Source organism: Microcebus murinus, chromosome 2 (genome assembly GCF_040939455.1).
Source record: "Microcebus murinus isolate Inina chromosome 2, M.murinus_Inina_mat1.0, whole genome shotgun sequence".
In the NCBI taxonomy this organism is placed as follows: domain Eukaryota; kingdom Metazoa; phylum Chordata; class Mammalia; order Primates; family Cheirogaleidae; genus Microcebus; species Microcebus murinus.
In genome coordinates, this window is record NC_134105.1 from 78,166,986 (window position 1) to 78,186,979 (window position 19,994).

Below are 19,994 nucleotides of genomic sequence, written 5' to 3' on the forward strand. Positions count from 1 at the left end.
GCTCACCAGGCTGGCCTTTACCGCTTTCTGCCAACGTGCCTTTTTCTATCTTAATTCCCACTTCCAAACACTATGCACCTCAGCTACACTGAATGACACACCTTTCCATTGACCTATCTGAGCCCTAATTTTATGTTGAGTCATTTGTCTGAAATACCCTTCCTTCCTATCTCCACTTTGAAAAATCCTATGCATCGTCTAAAGACAGCTCAAATGCCACCAATTAAGGAAGATTTTCTCAATCCTTCTTTCTCCTTTCCTAACCATATCTTCCTAATGTGAAGATATGATCTCTCTCTCTTCCCCTTTCATTTCTTCCCTCACCACCCTCCTTTTTGCCCCCTCCTTTTCCTCTCCCCACCCCCCAACATCCTCTTTTTTATTTTATGTCCTGATGGCCTATGGTATTTTGTCTATTATGTGAAACTAATGGTAACAGATAACTTTTGAATACTTACTATATCTCAGGCCAGTGCCATAGTTTTTAAACATTTTCTCACTTACATCTCATGCATTTTATAGATAATGAGGCGAATAAGATTTAAGGTAGAAGATTAAGTAAATGATGAAGCAGAGATTCAGACCAGTGTTGCCTGACTTCAGATACCGTGATCATCAGCACTATGCTATGCTGACTCATTCTTATTCTCTATTTAGAAAATTTTATTTCGTGTTATGGATATTTTCTACATTTGGCTTCCTACGTTGCAGTCTGCTAGTAGGCTTATTCATCTTTGTAACTCATGTGGTGTATTTTGTTCCTGAAGATTATTGAAACATAATGGGTACTTAAATATTTGTTGAAATAAATATATCTTTTGCATATCTACACATTAAACATATAGTATAGTAGTAGGCACATGGTTGGGTGGGGTAATAGCAACTTTACTGAACATTTTTATTAAAATGAGCATTTTAAGTACAAAATAATCATAGTCAATGTACCTAGATATGTTTGATATTTTTAAATAATATTTTAAGATAGTATTATGAATGCATGTGATCACTATCTGGCTATAAAAGGGTATTTGTGTGTGATAGAAAATAATTTTTTCAAGCTAGTAAATAAATAAGCCTAAACAGTTATTTCACTGAGTCAGATCATAATGACTGAAATCACCAGTAATATTCAAAAGATGATTAAACAGGAAACTCCCTAGACAGTCATCAAGCTTATAAGGCTTATCCAAAAGAAATAATGTATATGCCTAAGAGGTTTCATTGGAAGGAACAAGGCCACATTCTGTGTACATTAAACACACCTTTTGCTTTACATTGGATATTTGCTGTTATCATTTATTAAAACATCATTGTTTAATATGAAACCAAATAAAACAAAATCCTTGAAGCCTCTAAAAGTTATTAGCACATGGTGTTAAAAATTCACACCTCATTCATCATAGTTCTTTGAGAAAATTGTATTTGTTTTTTATCTTGAAGAGGACAAAAGAATGACAACTATTTTAAATCATTTTGGGAAAGAGTATCAAGAAAATGAATTATCATTCTATGTGGCTGAAAACATGGACATTTGTTTAAAACCCAAAGCCTCCAGGTAGTACTACCAGCTTATGAATACCCTTGAGTATATGTCATGGTATTTGAAGTTCGTGGAAAGATGCATATAATCAGTAAAGCACATATGGCTAGTCTAGTCCCTCTTGGACACACATCTGTGGAGATTAGGGGACCCACATTCATTATTCCACACAGGGGTGTGGACATACAAAAGTTGAGCAATCTGTCACAGCCATCCCTGGTTAGCGGAAATATTGATGTGTAGATGTGTATTTGGAGGAAGCAATGCTAAATCCTTTAAATTATAGAGGATATATCTGATTATAATGTAAGTGAAAAATATTACAGAATCCCAGAATCACATCTTTGTTAATTAATTACATATTTGGAATAATCAAAAGGTCTTTTTTTTATTAAACATATACCTGTCACTATTTCTCTTTGATATAAAGTTTAGGGCCAAAGAGTGAGGAGGTAGAAGGCTTTGATCCCATCCATGAAGTTTCATACTTAATTTATTGTGATTAATTTGAATGTATTAGTTTTGGCCTATTTTTTAAAGCCAATTGTAGTATCTTCAAATGGTGACTGTTATGTGGCATGTTAACTGTTCTTTCTAGTTTCAAGTCTTTACATTTGATTAGCATATATTGTGCTGCTTTCTACTGCATGCATATCATTTTCACACCACTGTAAAGTTGAAAAATTGAAAGATGAACCCCATAAGTTGGGGACAGTCTGTACTTTTTACAGTTCCTGTAAATAAGTGCCTTTCAAAGGCATTAGTGTCCTTCAAAGGCTAGGACCAAGGACAGTGTGCTATGGGTAAGCACTGTGACTTCTAACCTAGGGAGATCCAACATTTAAATTATTTGGCTGCGCCTGTTTGATCACTTAAGTATTTCCTTATCTGTACCATTACCAACGTCACATATTTTTACACCATGTTCATTCCTTGCCTAATAAACCTATCAAATAGGAAATTAGATAATTTGGTTTGCTCTCACTGAATTTATGTTAATTCTTAATAACTTCTTCCTTTACTAATGCTCCCAAGTCAAAAGTTTAATGATCTTTGTAGAATTCCTCTGGGGTTAGGTCTCAATCTTTCTGGTCTATTTCCATCTTTTCCCTCCTACTCCTACCATATATGCCTTTTCCTTTTTTAAAGAACCTGGAGCAACATTTATTTTTCAGCAGTGTGGTACAGTGATCTCATATAAAAGTGCTTTCAAAAATCAAACAACCCCATTAAAAAGTGGGCAAAGGACATGAACAGAAACTTATCAAAAGGAGATAGACTAATGGCCAAAAAACATGAAAAAATGCTCAGCATCTCTAATCATCAGGGAAATGCAAATCAAAATCACAATGAGATATCACTTCTCTCCAGTGAGAATGGCCTTTATCAAAAAGTCCCCAAACAATATATGTTAGTGTGGATGCAGAGATAGGAACACTCATACGCTGCTGGTGGAACTGCAAACTAGTACAACCTTTGTGGAAAGTAATATGGAGATACCTCAAAGAGCTAAAAGTAGAACTGCTATTTGATCCAGCAATCCCAATATTGGGCATCTTTCCAAAGGAATAAAAGACATTCTATAAAAAAGGCATCTGCACTAGAATGTTTATAGCAGCACAATTCACAATTACAAAGATGTGGAAACAACCCAAGTGCCCATCAGTCCATGAGTGGATTAATAAAATGTGGCATATGTATACCATGGAGTACTATTCAGTCACAAAAAAGCAATGGTGATATAGCACCTCTTGTATTATCCTGGATAGAGCTGGAACCCATTCTACTTAGCGAAGTATCATAAGACTGAAAAAAAAGCACCACATGTATTCACCATCAAATTGATATTAACTGATCAATACTTAAGCGCACATATAGTAATAACATTCATTGGGTTTTGGGCAGATGCAGGGGGAGAAGGGGATAGGTATATACATACCTAATGGGTACGGTGCATACTGTCTGGGGGATTGATAGGCTTGAAGCTCTGACTCGGGTGGGGCAAAGACAATATATGTAACCTAAACATTTGTACCCCTATAATATATTGAAATTTAAAAAAAGCAGAATGCAAAACTTAAAAAAGTATAACATGCAATTTATTCTTGATATCCTACATAATGTTCTCTGAGCTAGGATAAGGAGGAGTACTGTACAGTTAGAAAGGGAGTCTTGAGTTTAAATTCAGTAGAACTCTGATAACTGAGGACTCAGCTTGAATATGCTGAGATGGGAAGGCAGAGACAAATTATGATCCAGAAAATGAAGTTGTAGATTGGCCAGAGAGCGTGAGAGAAGCAAGTAAACCAAGAGATGGGATAGGAGCAAGTGAGAATCTTGGAACTAAAGTGGTGAGAGAGGGTGGGGTGACAGAGAGATTATTAGCAAGAGAGACAGATGGGTAAGAATTGGCTGGGACCAAGGTTGGTTCAGTACAGATCTGTGGCCCTGATCACTGTCTTGTTTTTCTATTAATATATGGGGTGGGCTCAGGATTTAAAGTAGCAATTTGCACACTTTGGATTTAAACTCATTTAATGAAGCTACATGTGTTTATACAATATCCTTAACTATCTTAGTTAGGCTTTAATGCACAATTCACAATTGCAAAGATGTGGAAACAACTCAAGTGCCCATCGACACATGAGTGGATTAATAAAATGTGGTGTATGTATACCATGGAGTACTACTCGACCATAACTCTCAAATTTGTTTTCCTACACTTTTCAGTTCTAAGAGCATTCTCTATAGAGATTCTAAAATGATAACAGGAGTAGAAGAGTTCTTCTCTCTAATTGTAAGTTAACAGTATACCTACCTGCTCTAAGTAGTGGGTACACTTTCTCCTTTTTAGTTTTAATAGACAAAAGATATTTCTAATTTTCCTAATATTTTCTCCAAACTTGGATCATTTGAGGCTTTTGAACTTCTGACCCATCCTGCAACCTTGATGCCACTCTTATATGTTAATCATTGGTAATGTGATCTGTCTTTTCTCATACGAGCTTCGAACACAGAGTTTTCTAAATGCAAAACCTTTTTTTGTTTTACTCCTTGGGAAACTTAATGATTATGTCATCAAATTTCTACTTGTCAGCTTCTTATTCTTCTTGATCAATCTTCAGGTTAGAGTTGCTGACTGTGAGATTGTATCTACTGTTTTCTCTGAACTTCCTGAAATTAGATTTACTAAAGGTGGGAGAGTTGAGTATCTAAGCTCAGATCTCCTTTTCTTGGCCTAATGAACTCTAAGTTAACAAGGGGTGGTTACTTTCCTTCAAGATTCCTTTAGCTGCCATTTTCCTCAAGTAGATATTTCAAAGGAGCAAGAAATAAGCCAACACAAGGAGCCCCCTCATTGCTTCTCTCTCTCTTTTGTGAGATTAAATTTCCAACAAGGAAATTCAATAATTTTTCCAATGTTTCGCATTTAGTGGAGTAGGATTTCCATCTGAAGTCTGTAAAGGCTTTTGTCGCTCCTCTATCTTGCTGTCCATATCAACCATCTGGTTACACAGTCTCTGATGTAGTCCAGGATAACATTTCTGTTTTTCTTTCATTTCACTCTCCTCCTGCTGCTTCCTCTATGCCTCACCTTCAGGTTTGTGAATTGCTATGCATGTGTACGTCTTTCTGACATAATATTGCTCCTCCCCTAGTTCTTCTCCATTAGACCTATTTATTCCAAACAAGATACATCTTTCCATTGCCATGTTCCAGTCTGAAATCACATCTCAACAAATCCCCACAAGATTTAAGGTATCGTTTTTACAAAATTCTGTTTAGTTTTTAAAGTTCAGTTGTATGATTTTCATCTGCAATTTGTTGGTATATAGACAACTGAGAATATTAACGTTGTCCCCAGCCTATTTGTCTAGTATCTTCTGAAAATTGCTAGGCAAGTCTTCCACTATTTTTCTCTCTGTACCTTCCCCTTTATGCTCCATAGTATCTAATATGGTTTTACAGTTTTATCTGAGTACTTTTCTCCTTCCTTTCACAATTCAATTGAAATAATAAAGCACTCGATTAGGCTGACTGGTGTCCTGCCAACACTGTCTTGCCAGTCTTATGAGATGCAGTCCATCTCTTACTAGAAGCAGCAGGAAGAAGAGATGAAAACATCACTAGTGCCCCTAAACCATTCATTTTCCTATCCAGAAATTCAAAGACGTTAGAAATACATTCCTGGCTTCATAAAGAGAATGAGAATTCATTCTCATATATATCAACAGAAGTGGGAAGCATTCGGGGGACTTTATAAGTCTTGGCAGACTCTCAAGTCTCTGTTATACGCTGCCTGGGAACGAAGCACGTTTCTCATTTAGCTGGGCCAAATGTGCACGCTGTCACTTCAGTTCTCTCAGCGAGGAGACAAAACTGCCTCCTATAGACATCATTGCTTGGTTTCTTTTCTCTAGCACAGGTGAACCTGTGGAATATGTCAGGGGCATCTGCAGAAGGTCCTGGTTCATCCTTTAGAAGGAAACCTTCACACCCATTGCAGGAGGCCAGGTTTCCTTTTCTTCCTTCATCTTATTCTTTCCCTTTAGCCTTCCAGCACTGCTTTGGATTACCCTCTTCTTTCTCGGAAGCTTTGTCTTTCTGTTTCCTTCACAGAATCGGTAGTTCTATAATATGGCAGTATACATGGTAAGTGCTATGTCATTATGAATCAGAAATCAAAATGTGGTGGTGATTAAGATTTATAAGGATAAATCCTGGGGGCAGGACTGAGGGCCTCTGCAGCCATTTTTCGGCTTCTAAGAGGCAAGGAGAAGCAGGATGGTGCATTGGCAAGCAAAGACATCTGGTTCTCAAGGAAGCCCTAGTCACCATGTATGATTGGGAATAACCACCCTTGATGCTCCGGCTGAAATTCTTAGCAGTTTACTCAGTCTACCCCCTTGCTTTTTTATATCATGTTGTTATGACCGACCAAGAAAACCTAGTTATTTTCCTCATTATTGCTTCTCAGTTCTGTCCTTGACATGAATTCTTATTAAACAAAGGAATGAGTTTACCACTTGGGTGTCACTACTTGCTTGATGCAGGGATTGTGTATTAGATTTAAGGTCCCGTGACTGCATAGTATTACAAGTATGTTTGAATGCTATGCTTTGCAAACATGCTGATTTGCTTGAAATGCCATCTTCTTTTTCTTTTTTGTTCATGAGAGAAAGCAGAGAATAGTACATATGGGCCCAAGTTCTAGAGCTACACTTTGGAATCAAAACTTGCCTTTGATACCTTCTTAGCTGTGTGACCTTGGGCAAGTTATTTGACCTCTCTGTTTATCAATTACTTACTCAGTAAAGTAGGAATAATAAAAATACCCCATAGGGTTATGGTGAAGATTACACGAACTAATTCACAAACACATAGCAGTGCTTGAAACCTCATAAGTACTCAATAAATATTAGCTTTTATTATTAATTCTCTGCTTAATTAACGCTAATTTATTAAACTACATTTTAAATATCACCATCTCTGTGAAGCTTTCGACAATTACCCGAGGCAGAACTAATCCCTTTCACTCCTCTGTTTTCCCAAAGCATTTTGTACATATTTGATTGAACTGTAAATAATTTTTAACATGTGTCTTTCTCCCTTGCTAGACTATGAGCTCCATAAGGATAGACTTCTTTCTTTTTAAAATTCATGTTGTATTCATAGTTTCTATTCACAATTCCTGGTTTGCAGTGAGTGCATAAAAAATATATGTTAGTGCTACATCTACATCGAGATCGCAAAAAACCCTGAGCCTTTGACGATGCCTTGTTTGTCTTTGGAATCTCCCACCGTCCTTAGCACACTGCTGGCCACATAGCAAATACTCGATAAATACTTGCTGATTGACTGATATTGAGACTGCCTACCTCGGAAGCAACAGACCATTAAATCACATCTGAGGCATTTGAAAGGAAATAAGAACAAAAGATGAGATCTATTGTGCATGGCTTGCTTAGAAATAATATTGTCACATTCATAATCAGGGAAGATGGGGTAGATTAGAAACTTGAATGCATGACTGAAAAACTTGTCCAGACAAGAGGGGCTTAGTTAACTTTGTGGGGCACTGGGGCTCTTTCTGCAGCAGATGGGGAATAATATACTGTGGAAGCTGAGAGGATAAACAAAGCGGTGTCATGGAGTTTAAACTATTGAACAGAGGAATCTATAAAGAGGCCAGCAGAGAGGAGGGAAGAAACAAGCTAAAATAAACAGATGGGTGGACAGAGAAAATATTAAGCACGAAAACAGATAACCCAGGCCCTCCAGGAAAGAGGGAAGCAGAAAAAATGGTATGTCAGGAACAGAAGAAACACTGTAGGGGAAACACAAAAGTAATAATGAATCAGCAGAGGGAAGTACATAGCGTGCCTGGGTATGTGTGCTAGGAAAAACAATGAAAGGCAAGAAGCAATGTCTGATGCACACACAGAGAGAAAATGACTCTTAAAGGGAACGTGGCTGTTAATTTCAGTGGAGACCAAACAACCGCACAGCCATGCCACCCAGATGGGGTCTGAAATAATGGGCAAGAGGGCATGGATTTGTATGAAAATGACAATAACCATGGCTTCTTACATTTGAATAGAACCGTGCTGTATACAATACTTTCATACACATTCTTTCATCTAAAACAATAGAGTCGAGACTTTCTCACATTATGTCATATTTATTCTCCCTCCTGCCAATCCCTGGCCTGGGCTATTATCATAAATAGGCTTCCAATTGGTCTCCTTGTTTCCCTTGCCCCACTAAGATATTATATCAACACTGTGGCCAGAAAGATCCTTTACAAAAATAATTCGGATCATATCATTTTTCCTTTCTAAAAGCCTCACTGGTTTCCTGCCAAGGACTTTCACATTTCAGGGTTTTTTGCACTTTCTGTTCCTTCTGAATAAGATGCTCTTCCCCTAGATGTCGACATTATTCATTCCCTCGCTTTTTAAGGTGTTTACCCAAATGCCATTTAATCAGGCAGATGTTCCCTGACCAATCTCTCTAGTAATTTCTGTTCTGATCCTGCTTTATTTTCCACATTACACTTATCAACATCTGACATATCATGTATTCACTTATTTATTTGTTACTGTTTGTTTCTCCCTCCTAAAATGTGAGCTCCGTGACAGCTGGGATTTTGTTCTCTGCTGGGTCATGCCAGGGACTGTTAACAGTACTGGAACATAGTGGCAGCACATTCATGATTATTGGATCAATGAAGAAATGGATATATGGATAAATATCACAATCGTTGCCTATTAGAGGTTGCAGTCTCTTTGGTTGCATATGAGAGACAAAATGGAACAATACAAACAATGCGAAGAGTTCTGACCTCCTGGACCACTTATTTTCAAAACTTCTTCCTTTTGGGGTTTCCTCTACACCATCATTCTCTCTTGGTTATTCCTCTATTTCTTTGACCACTTCTTCACATTTGCTCCCCCAGAACTCCTGACTCTCTCATAGGGTATTAGATTAAGTATGAAGTGAGAAAATAGACGTGAGGCTTCCGTCTTGTGTCTGGCAGACAATGCTCATTGAAATATCAGTTCTTTCTTCTTTATGACCTCTGGCACAGGCCCACAACTCCCTTCAGTTTATCAATTTCAATGTAATCAAATTGAAATTTTTTTTTATCCCATACCAACAAAAACCCTCAAACCTAAAAACATTAAGAACAAATCCTGATTCTTTATCTTTTATTTTTCTTTGCATCCATGGCAACATCAGAAATCTATACATCAGCTTCTTACTATCCCTACTCCTCAAGTATAATGAGAATCACTAAGTCTTAGAGGAAGAATTAAATAGACCTTATCAATACCATCTGTCTCCATCACTATGGCCACTCACCAAATCTGAGACCATGTTATGGCTCACCTGGAATATTCTTTATTCCCCTTACCCTCGTAATCCCTACCCAGTCTATAGGTAGGGATTACTTCCTCAGGGAGCCCTCATTGGCCCCTTCAATCTAAATTAGCTCTCACTTTGAAAGAGACTCCATACATCCAGAACTTTTTCTATATAGTGCATATTGCAAAGATAATTTTATGTTGCTAGTGTGATTCTTTGTTTAACACCTGTCTCTATTCTGCATGCTTTATGAGGACAGAGGCTGTGTCTGTTTTATTTGTTGTTCTATAGATACTCAGTTCCTACTGTGCTGCTTATCTTTTGGTAGATACGCAATAAAGACTTCCTGGAAAATATATGGGTTTCTTTAAAACTTACAACTTGGTTGGCATCCAAAGCTTTATGTATTCCCACTTTGATTCTAGAGTTCATTTTATTAGAAAATGGAACTGGATACTCACCTTAACCTGTTATTTGCTTCATTAAATCCATTCCTACCAGTATAGCTAATAGAAAGTAACATTTATTTAGGACATATTATATTTGGTACAAACACCAAGCTAAAATCATTTCACACATCATATAATGTATAAGCTTATGAGGTAGATACTTTTATTCTCTCCATTTCACAGATTAGTTAACTGAGGCAAGTTCATGCAGCTACTGAAATGGAAGTGCCATAGTTGGAACCTAGGCAGTGTGACAGAGTGGTGCCATGCTTAATTCAGGAAACTCTTCTAAAATAAATGTAGGCTGCTAAAATCTTGCAAGATTTGCTTTGTATTTTGATGAAGTAAATATCTTCTTAAGACTTTTTAAAGGTTGCTTTCTTTAAATATGACTGCTTACGAAAACGATACTGGAGAGCCCAAATTCAGTTTCATGAGCTGTCCCACCTCTTATCCAAGAAAACTTAATGTTTGATTCCATTTCCTCCTTAATCACTCTCTTTTTGAAACTTTCAGCTTTTCTTCCTCAGCATATAAACATACTCAAGCTTAAGTTATTTCAATATAAACAAAGCATCCTTTCCCGCTACTCTATCCTTCTCCCCATTTTCCTTCCAATCTTCCTCAAGTTACTTAAAGAATATTCCACACATTTTATTGTTACTTTCTCAACCTTTATTCATTCTTCAACTTGCCACCTCCTGGAATCTATTTTTCACCATTCCACCGAAGCTACTAAAATATGATGATCTGCAGGCTTTGTGCTAAGGAATTTAACTTAAGATTGTAGTTATGATGGGGGAATTTTAAGCAAGGGGTGAAACAATCAGATCTGCATTTTAGAAAGAATGTTTCATCATAGTTGGGGGATGGATTAGAAAAGAATGATACAAGAAAGCATGAAGCAAGGTAATGTGATGTTTGAGAAATCCAGGAAAGAACATGTAAGGAACTGCACTAAGGCCTCAGCAATAGGGAAAGATCATAGTACGAGGGAGATGTGAGAGATAAAAATCATAGATATAGGCTGGGCGCGGTAGCTCACACCTGTAATCCTAGCACTCTGGGAGACCACGGTGGGAGGATCCCTCAAAGTCAGGAGTTCAAAGCCAACCTGAGCAAGAGTGAGATCCTGTCTCTACTAAAAATAGAAAGAAATTAATTGGCCAACTAAAAATACATAGAAAAAATTAGCCAGGCATAGTAGCACATGCCTGTAGTCCCAGCTAATCAGGAGGCTGAGGCAGAAGGATCACTTGAGCCCAGGAGTTTGAGGTTGCTGTGAGCTAGGCTGGTGCCACGCACTCTAGCCCAGGCAACAGAGTGAGACTCTCTCTCTTAAAAAAAAAAAAAAATCATAGATATTGATGACTCGCTCAAGAGTAGGATGAGTAATGGGATGGACTTTAGGCTGAAATTCAGGTTTCTCACTTATGGAAGAGGATGGGTAGGGCATTGTTCACTGAGAGAGAGGGCTCAGGAAAGAGTAGGTTTGGAAGGAATGAAATCAGTTCAGCTCTAAATATGATGGCCCTTGGACTCCTTGTTTAGACTATCCAGGTGGAGGTGTTCAGAAATCAATTGATGCCAAAAGTCTAAAGCACAGAAAGGTAGTTTGGGATGGAGAATAGTTGAGTCACTACGTAGAATCAAAAGGAATATGATAGAGAAAAAAGCTTCTACTATCCCCAACCTGCCCCTCAGCTTCTGTCATGTGAGGCTACATGCTGCTCCCTGTACTCCTCAATCTTCTCCTCTAAAATTTTACACTTACGACTTCTCTTTAGAAAACAATAAGAGGTCTACACAAATATTTCTGTACAGTGATAATTATAATGGCATTATTTGTTTAAAAATTTGAAAACAACCGAAAGGTTCAACAATAGGTTAATTTTAAAATTAATAATAATAAGTTCATATTGTGAATACTATAAAACCATTAAAGTGATGTAAAAGAAACACAATACATACATTATTATGAGATTTTTATATAAGAAATTGAATATGAGAATCAGTATTCCATATTTGTTTTAAAATATTACACTTAGATATAGAAAAGGGACTAGAATTTTATAAATCTAAATTTTAGTAGTGCTTAAGTTTAGGTGGTAGGATTATGAGTAATTTTTATATTAATCTTTGTGGTTTGAACATTAGGACAAAAAAAAACCAAAACAAATGAATGAAACTATAGAAGGGAGAGAGGGAAGAAGGAAAGGGGAGAAAGAGACTTCCTTGTCTAGTAGTTTCATTTTACAGGCCTCTTATTAGACACTCATTCTAAATCAAGTGATTATGAGTACAACTGTGACAAAACCCATATGTCCCCCAATTCCCTTACTAATGATCTTCCCATGATTCCATGTTGAAGTCCTCATCTTCCACGAGCTATCTTCAGGTCTATTCCATATATTTTTTTAGAAATGATCCAAACTTCTCTCATTATTTCCCATTATGAGTCAATCTTTTGAATCCCCTAAACCAGCAATTCTCAATCTCACTTCCATTCTCTACCCTACTACTTGTTTACTATGTGATTTGATCAGATTACTTAATCTCTCTTTGTTTCTCAATTATTCTCATCTTTAAAGTAAAGATAAAGATAGCACTTATCTCAAGTATTTGTATTAAATATAACATTCATAATGTTTGGGATAGTGTAGACTTATTACTGCTGTTAGTTGCTACATATTTCCATGGGTGTTTCCAGGACATAAACTTTCTCTCCCACTCTGGAAAGTCATATAGATATAGGAGTGAAAGTGTATCTTATTAGGTGACAACTGCTATAATTTTAAAAATGCAATCATATACACATATATATTTCACTATTAGTGACAACACCATGGCCTAGAAATCAGGGGTCATCTGAAAATGGACCCATGGATATCTCTTGGGACAAGAACAGACCTCTATACCTTCCTTCTTCCTATAAAACATATGCTATCCCCACTTTATATAAAGCCTTGTAGAAAGTGAGATGAAAGGAGTAGTCATTTGTTATAACAAATTTAATTCTTCATTTTCCAATGAGATAATTTAATTTATAGAAAATGAAAATGCCCCCTGCCCCACAAACCCCACCATTATCAGCTACATTATGCTTTCTGACAGGGTACACTATCTTCCAAGAAATCACAACAGGAGGAATGCGTAACCCCGGGGAGAGGGCCAAGGTAGTGGAAAACCCACTGGACATTGGGAAAATCTGCACATCAGTCCTTTAATGTGTCAGCACTACATGGTCAAAGAGGCTGGTAAGATTGCATCTATACTGTCTTGAGGCTGATGTAACATGTAATACCAAAGATATTTCTTGCTGGGTGACCTCCAAAGTGAGGTAACTTAGGAGAAGAATATAAGCCTGTACTATTTTTAGTGAGATTCTTTATCTCTCCTTGATACTTTAAAAAATCTTTATCTACTTTCCAGACTTTACATTTCTTTGATTTATTTAATTCTTCTGAATCTGATAATTTTTTAGACTAGTGATCTACTATCTTTAATTCAACCACAGTAGATTTTTTGTTTGTTTGTTTTGGTTTGGTTTTACTTCTAGGTTATTAATACATTTGCAAACAATTAGAGGACTAAAATGGTTGAAATGCTTTTATAATCACCTTGCAATTCCTTTATTTCAAATATAAATAATATCTTTCTTTTGAAAATTTTCCACATAAGGAAAAGATGCCTAGAGATGGACATCTTACATTTAATTCAAATTAAGAAGAGAGACAACTTGGAGAATTCCTGCATATCCCCAAACCATCAATCATCACCAAACATGGGAGGAAAAGGCTTGTGAAGGGCTATAGAATCTGGTCTTCTCACCTTCTTGTTCCCATCCTTGTTCAACTTATCCTTTTAGTAGCACACAAATAATTTAACAGGGACAGCTCAAGAGACCATCTGGGTCAATTATGCTGTTAAAAGTCCTAAGTGTTCATTTTATTTGGAATTAATGACATTGAAGTGCTGGTAGACTTTGTGGTCAGCCACTTCCATTTTTTCTTTCAGAACTCAACATTGTTGAAATTTTGCAACATCAAGTCTAAACTCCACTGTTTTAAGCATGAAACACATTATTTTTTTCATATAGATAAATGGAATTTTTAAGGGTTCCAAACTCCAGTTGACTACTAAAGATAAATTTCAGCAAGGTCTACTAGAGAGCACCTAATAGCAAGCTTTTCAGCTGATGCTTCAAACAGAAAATGGAGATGTGGGAGTAGACTGTCACCAAATTGAGAAGAAGGACTTTCAATGAATACAAACCACATTTCAGTGATAGTGATTTCAGAGAGAATGCCATCCAATAACACACCTCTCACTTTTTTTCATTGTAATTGCTTTAAAACAATCCCATGTTAAAAGAGGGCAGGAGAAAAGTGGGTGTGGCTACAAAAGGGCAACCTGAGGGATCCAGGTGGTGATGGGTACATTTTGTGTCTTGACGATGGTGGTAGATACACAAACATACATATGTGACAAAATTGCACAGAACTAAACACACACACACACACACACACACACACACACACCCCAGTAGAAGTAAAACTGGAGAAATCTGAATAGGATTGGTAAATTGTGTCTGTGTCCATGTCCTGGTTGTGATATTGTACTGTAGTTTCACAACATCCTACCATTAGTGAAACTGGACAAAGGGTGCACACGACTTCTCTGTATTATTTGTTACAACTGCATGGGAATCTGCATTTCTTTCAAAATAAGAAGTTTAAGGAAAAAAGCAAGAAAGGTAACATTATACACACAATTCCATCTTAATGGTAATTTTTGTTATTACTCAGAAAATAATCTCCTGACACCCAAAGATACAGGCTTTCCAGGGGCCAGACCAAAGAAAGTTTTTCCAAAATGTAAGGTATCATATTGCTATTGATGCTTGCAGCATATTGATCATTTGGTTGTGTTGCATGACTGATATGAGATCTCTTAGAGTTAATTGTGAATTAAAATAATTTTTAAATGACTATGAGAAGACAAAAAATTCATCTTAATATATTCTGACATATTTAGTATACACAAAAATTTCTGTCAAATGCATGCTTGATAGTACTCTAAAAAGTATAAAATATACAAAGAAAATATAAAATATACAAATAAAAGAGGATATTCTATAATTTAAATGCATTTTTTCACCATAGAATTTTTAAAACTTTGGTATATATTAAAAACAAAATCAAGGATACATTTAAATGGTAAATAAACATTTAAATTATATTTATATATTTAAACAGTAAAATAGACATATATTTGGCTTAATTTTTACCTTGACAGTAGGAATAGGCTTCTTGGGGATAAAACACTTTCTCTCAAGTGGTGAAAAAGCTTCATTTTGTTCTTTCAGTCGAATCTTGTTCTCTGCTATGATTTTCTTGCGCTTCTCAAGATAAGGTCCAAAACTTGGCAATTTCTAAAAGGAAAACACACAAATGAGAAAGTGTATTAACTCATACAAGAAAAGAATGGGAGGATACAAACATGTAAATAATATCAACACACAAATGCATGTCTGGAGATTGTTTCATGTATACTATAACAAAGTCTTCATTCATTCTTGGACCACTAGTCTTCTAGGTATTATAATCTATTAATTGTTAAAAAGAAAAGAAGAACACAATTCTTTTATCAAATATGTATTAGATATACAAATGTTAATTAAAATACATTTCTAAATAGAATAAGGTTCACAATGGCAAACCAAATCCATTCACTTAAAACAATAGCCATTAGTTAAACCATTTGTTTGGTTTGTATAGACAGAAGGTGAAACCTATTGATGCTTTTTTTCCCCTTCATCAGGTTTTTAGCAGGATATAGACACAGCTGTAGTCCCTGACAAATGCTTTTGTCAATAGCAAAGGTACTTTTCCAAAGTTCTAATCTGTATCTCTATTTTATTGTGTTCAAATTCTTACTACATCTCTTTAAAGACTGTAACTAATGTTGATTGCAATTTACTGGAATAGCTGAAAAACAAAATGGTAAAAATATTGATTTCTCTGTACAGAAAATAAATTTTATTTTGCATGAAGGAGGCAAAAATAGAAATGAAAAGCAGAGAAAATATCACAGTGCTTAAACTCTATCAGCATTCAAAATCACATCACGAAGCTTTAAATCTCAAGGTTATTCAATTGTACTTTACAAAGTTCATTTAGAAAGATACCTGGGCGTCATGGAAAAATGCTAAGTGGTTTCAAGTTAACATGAAAATGCCCTCATACCATTCATTATCCCACAATTATTTCCTCTTCACTTTGTCCTTCCCCTTTTCTAGAACCTTTGATCTTCACTTTTACTGACATATACTGGTGGTGATAGACACCACTGAATTCCAAATGTTTTCTGTCAACCTGTAATCTGGAATTGCTAGGTCTCTTTCATAAGACTGCAAAAACACCCTCTCTCTCCTGCAAAATAAAGCCCATTCATCTAGCTGACGGAGGTTTGGAAAACTACAGCACTCCAAGGTCACCCTGATCTCTGACCTAGCAAGCACTTCAATGAAAAATCATATTTGTTTTAAAACATTGGCCTCCACTTGCCAGGTTGCATAATGCCCCAGGAAAATGAGTTCTCTAGTCCTCTAGAGATCTCAGTAGAGTAGGTAAACTAAACTTAAACCATGTTCCAATTAAGCCAAACTGAAAACTACAACGGCACATTTATATTAGCAAAGAATAGATTTATGTGGAAATAGCTAAGATTGTTACTTCCATTATCAATTCACTATAATTATGCCAACAAGTCAAGTAAATGGAAACAATGTCATGTCAAATTAATTTATATACAATTAGATTAGAACTATACTTCATCTGTAATGACTAAGAATATGAAACAAACCCTCAATACCTATCACATATGTAAGCCTCCTTAACATAGAAAAGATAATGCTTGTTTGGAAATGTCCTCTTATGAAATGACTTTTTCCTGGGGCAGATGAGGTGTTAAGGATTACACTTGGTGCCAGAGATATGCCACTGGGGTCCAATAACACCTCATAAGGGGGTGAATGCATGTCCACATGATATAAATCTTGTCAGAATATCCCTCTCTCCGTACTTCTCTTATACCTCAAAGCCACCTCAGTCCTAATCTAATAACATACTTGAAGATTATCAAGAATGGTTAAGTGTCGAAATGCATGACCTCTGGCTCTAGCAAAGCCAGCAAGCTCCATGAAATGCATGTTGGCAAACTCCATGAAAATCCGAACCATTATTCTGGTTCTCTGACTGGGTCTTCTTTACTCAATACCATCAAAATTCACCTAAGAGTTTTGTAAAGGCCGTTCAAAAGAAATTATTCTTGGAAATTTTTATGTATTTTCTTTCAAACATAGATTAGGGGACAAGTTTTCTTTTTGTTTGTTTGTTTTCCATTTAGATTATTCTTTCTCCAAATGCAGAGAGTGAATGTAGTTAAATTTAAAGCATAATGTTGCTGGCCAGCCAGGTTCACATGTCTGCTGCCCAAGAGAAGCCAATATGCTGAGACAGTGAAGTTTACAAGGTAGAGAGTTTATTCCACATGCTGCTATGCAGGGAGATGGGAGAAATTTCTCAAATCCACTTCCTGAAAATTTGGGAGACAGCCTTTTTAAGTATAGTTTGGCAGGCAAAGGATTAGGCAATTAGGTTTGTTAATTGAGGCAAAATTATAGGAGTGTAGAAATCATTTTCTTGTGTTGTTTCAGTCCCTGGGGTCACAATTCTAGTTGAGTCAGTATCTTGGTCTGGGCCACTGGTCTGGGTGGGTCAGTCAATGCACTGGAATGCAGTGCCTGAAAGATATCTTAAAAACTACCTTTAGGTTTCAAAAAGGAGATGTTATCTATGAAGAAAGTTAAGAATCTTTATAACCACCAGCTATGGGGAGAAGTTAAGAATCTTTATGACCACCAGCTGTGTGGCTCTGGAGTGGCAATTACAGGAGGACAGTTACTAATCATTGTCATTATTTTTAGCTAGGCCTTTACCACAGGTCTCCCCTTGCAGCTTGTTATTGCACCTTGTTGTGTAAAGGGGGGTTTCACAATGATTTCAAATTGTTCCAACAATGGTAGTAATAATAATAAATATTTGAAAATCCCTTGATACTGAATGAAATAGAGCCTGAGTAAATATCTAACAGCCTAATATTTTCTGTAATTTTTTGCAATGGTTGACCACATTTGCCATATATAAATTATGCCATGCAGCCTTTTCATGGCTAATAGTTCTATGATTCTCACATGCTCATCGTTTATAATCAATCCTAAGGAGAGGTTCTCAACTTAACACAAACATTCCTGTAGGATTTTCTTTGTGCACTGGTTAGAAGAACTGATGGACTAAAAGGGAAACTTGCCAAATTTTTCTTTAAATTGAAAGAGCACACACACACAAATCATCAGTGCCCGCTCCCTCAACCTTCCACCAGGCATCTCCAAATAAAATTGGGTTCATGTTTTTTTTAATTTCAGGATATTATGAGGGTACAGACATTTTGGTTACGTTTTATGTCTTTGCCTCACCCGAGCGAGGATTAGAGGCATGCCCTTCCCCTCTACAATGCTGTGTGTGATTCGTCACTGCTATATGGAGATCCTAGAGGATAAGGTATGTACCAGCTTTCAAAACTTCAAGGTGGCTATAGGCATTTTTGCTTTCCTAATTAGTATGAAAATTTAAGTGTCTTTAAAAAAATTATATTTTATGCACTAAAATGGATATTAGGGCTTCAACATTTCAAAGGTTAAGTTTTCTGAAAATATAAAAGATCAGTTCTCATTTGCACCGGAGGATCACCTTTATACATACTAAATTTGGGCATACATTTGTGTTCTGATCTTGTAAAAAAAAAAAAAAAGAAAGAAAGAAAAGAAAAGAAAAAGAACCAAAACAAAGCTAACAAAAAGTGAAGATGAATGCGTAGTTGGCCACTGTGTATGTGTGCAATCAGTGATGATTAATAAAGCATTTAGTTCAAATCTCTGCCTGAACATATAGTTAATTGATTTCCTATTGCAGGAGGAGAAGCAGCAGGACCTGACAGAGCCAGCAGCAGGAGCTTTTCCTCTTCATTCATTATTTTCTTACAGAAAAAGTTGTAGCCTGCGGTAACTCAAAGCAAGAGGTTTTGAGCGTCATGCTATATTTCTTAAACAAAGGGAAAAGTTCTTTAGGACTATCAAAAGCTGCTTTGTAACTGATGAACTGAACAAAGCTCAGAAATGGTGTGATTTTTGTTTCAATAGTTTCTCCAGGGATTCATCATTGATGAATTTGTTCTTACCAGAAAAGCTAAATCCTACTCATTTAAAGATAACAGTATCTCCCACTAAAACTGTCTCTATCCAGATATAAAAAGCATTGCATTGCCGATAGAAAAGTGACAACATAATGAATCAACAATGAAACCTTAAGCCAGCAAAGCTTTAAGGTAAAGAAGTCTATTTGGATTATAATTTATTCATGGATCAATCTAAAGGTAATTGAGCATATTATGAAGTAGAAAAGGGTTCTTGTTTCTAATAGAAGCAGGCACTTGTATCTTCCAGTTTAAACTGCATAATTTTTATGAGAACGGCTGCAAGTTGGCTAATAGCACTAGTCTATAGTGCTGTAATGGATCAACTCTGTTTTCTTAATCATACTCTCTTATTTGATTGGAAACAATAACAGCAAGAAAATTAATTACTTTGATATCTAAATGGTAGTATGTGAAAAAAGTTATTTCAGGTTCATACATATGTGTGACTCAGTATCTCATATATACATACACACACATACATATATATTACACAATATCATATATTTCACGCAGAATAAATTTAAAATCCACTAATCAGTCTCTCTCCTTTATGTGTATTTGAGGGTGTATATGTGTGTGTGTATACACTGACAGACTGAAGGAGAAGTTAGATGTAAAGGATATAGATTTCACAACTGTCTAAAGGTTGACCTTGTTTTTTTCAAAACAGACATGTTCATGTATGACATAGTTACACTATTTATCATTTATTCAACAAATACTATATTGAATGACTATTCTGGGCCAGTAACTGTCCAGTGATACCTTATAGGTGAAACAATTTCCATGTAGTATGTGTACAGTTATCATTGTTATTA

At 36.1% G+C, this 19,994-nt stretch overlaps 1 protein-coding gene across 1 annotated transcript in view; it reads right to left on the reverse strand.

The window, feature by feature from the left end:
- Positions 1–19,994, reverse strand: part of DPYD (dihydropyrimidine dehydrogenase) — a 796,846-nt gene that overhangs the window by 7,592 nt on the left and 769,260 nt on the right. The window contains exon 21 of the mRNA XM_012791012.3: positions 15,149–15,292. Coding sequence (XP_012646466.1) covers positions 15,149–15,292 — 144 coding nt within the window. The remainder of the gene's footprint in view (positions 1–15,148; positions 15,293–19,994) is intronic.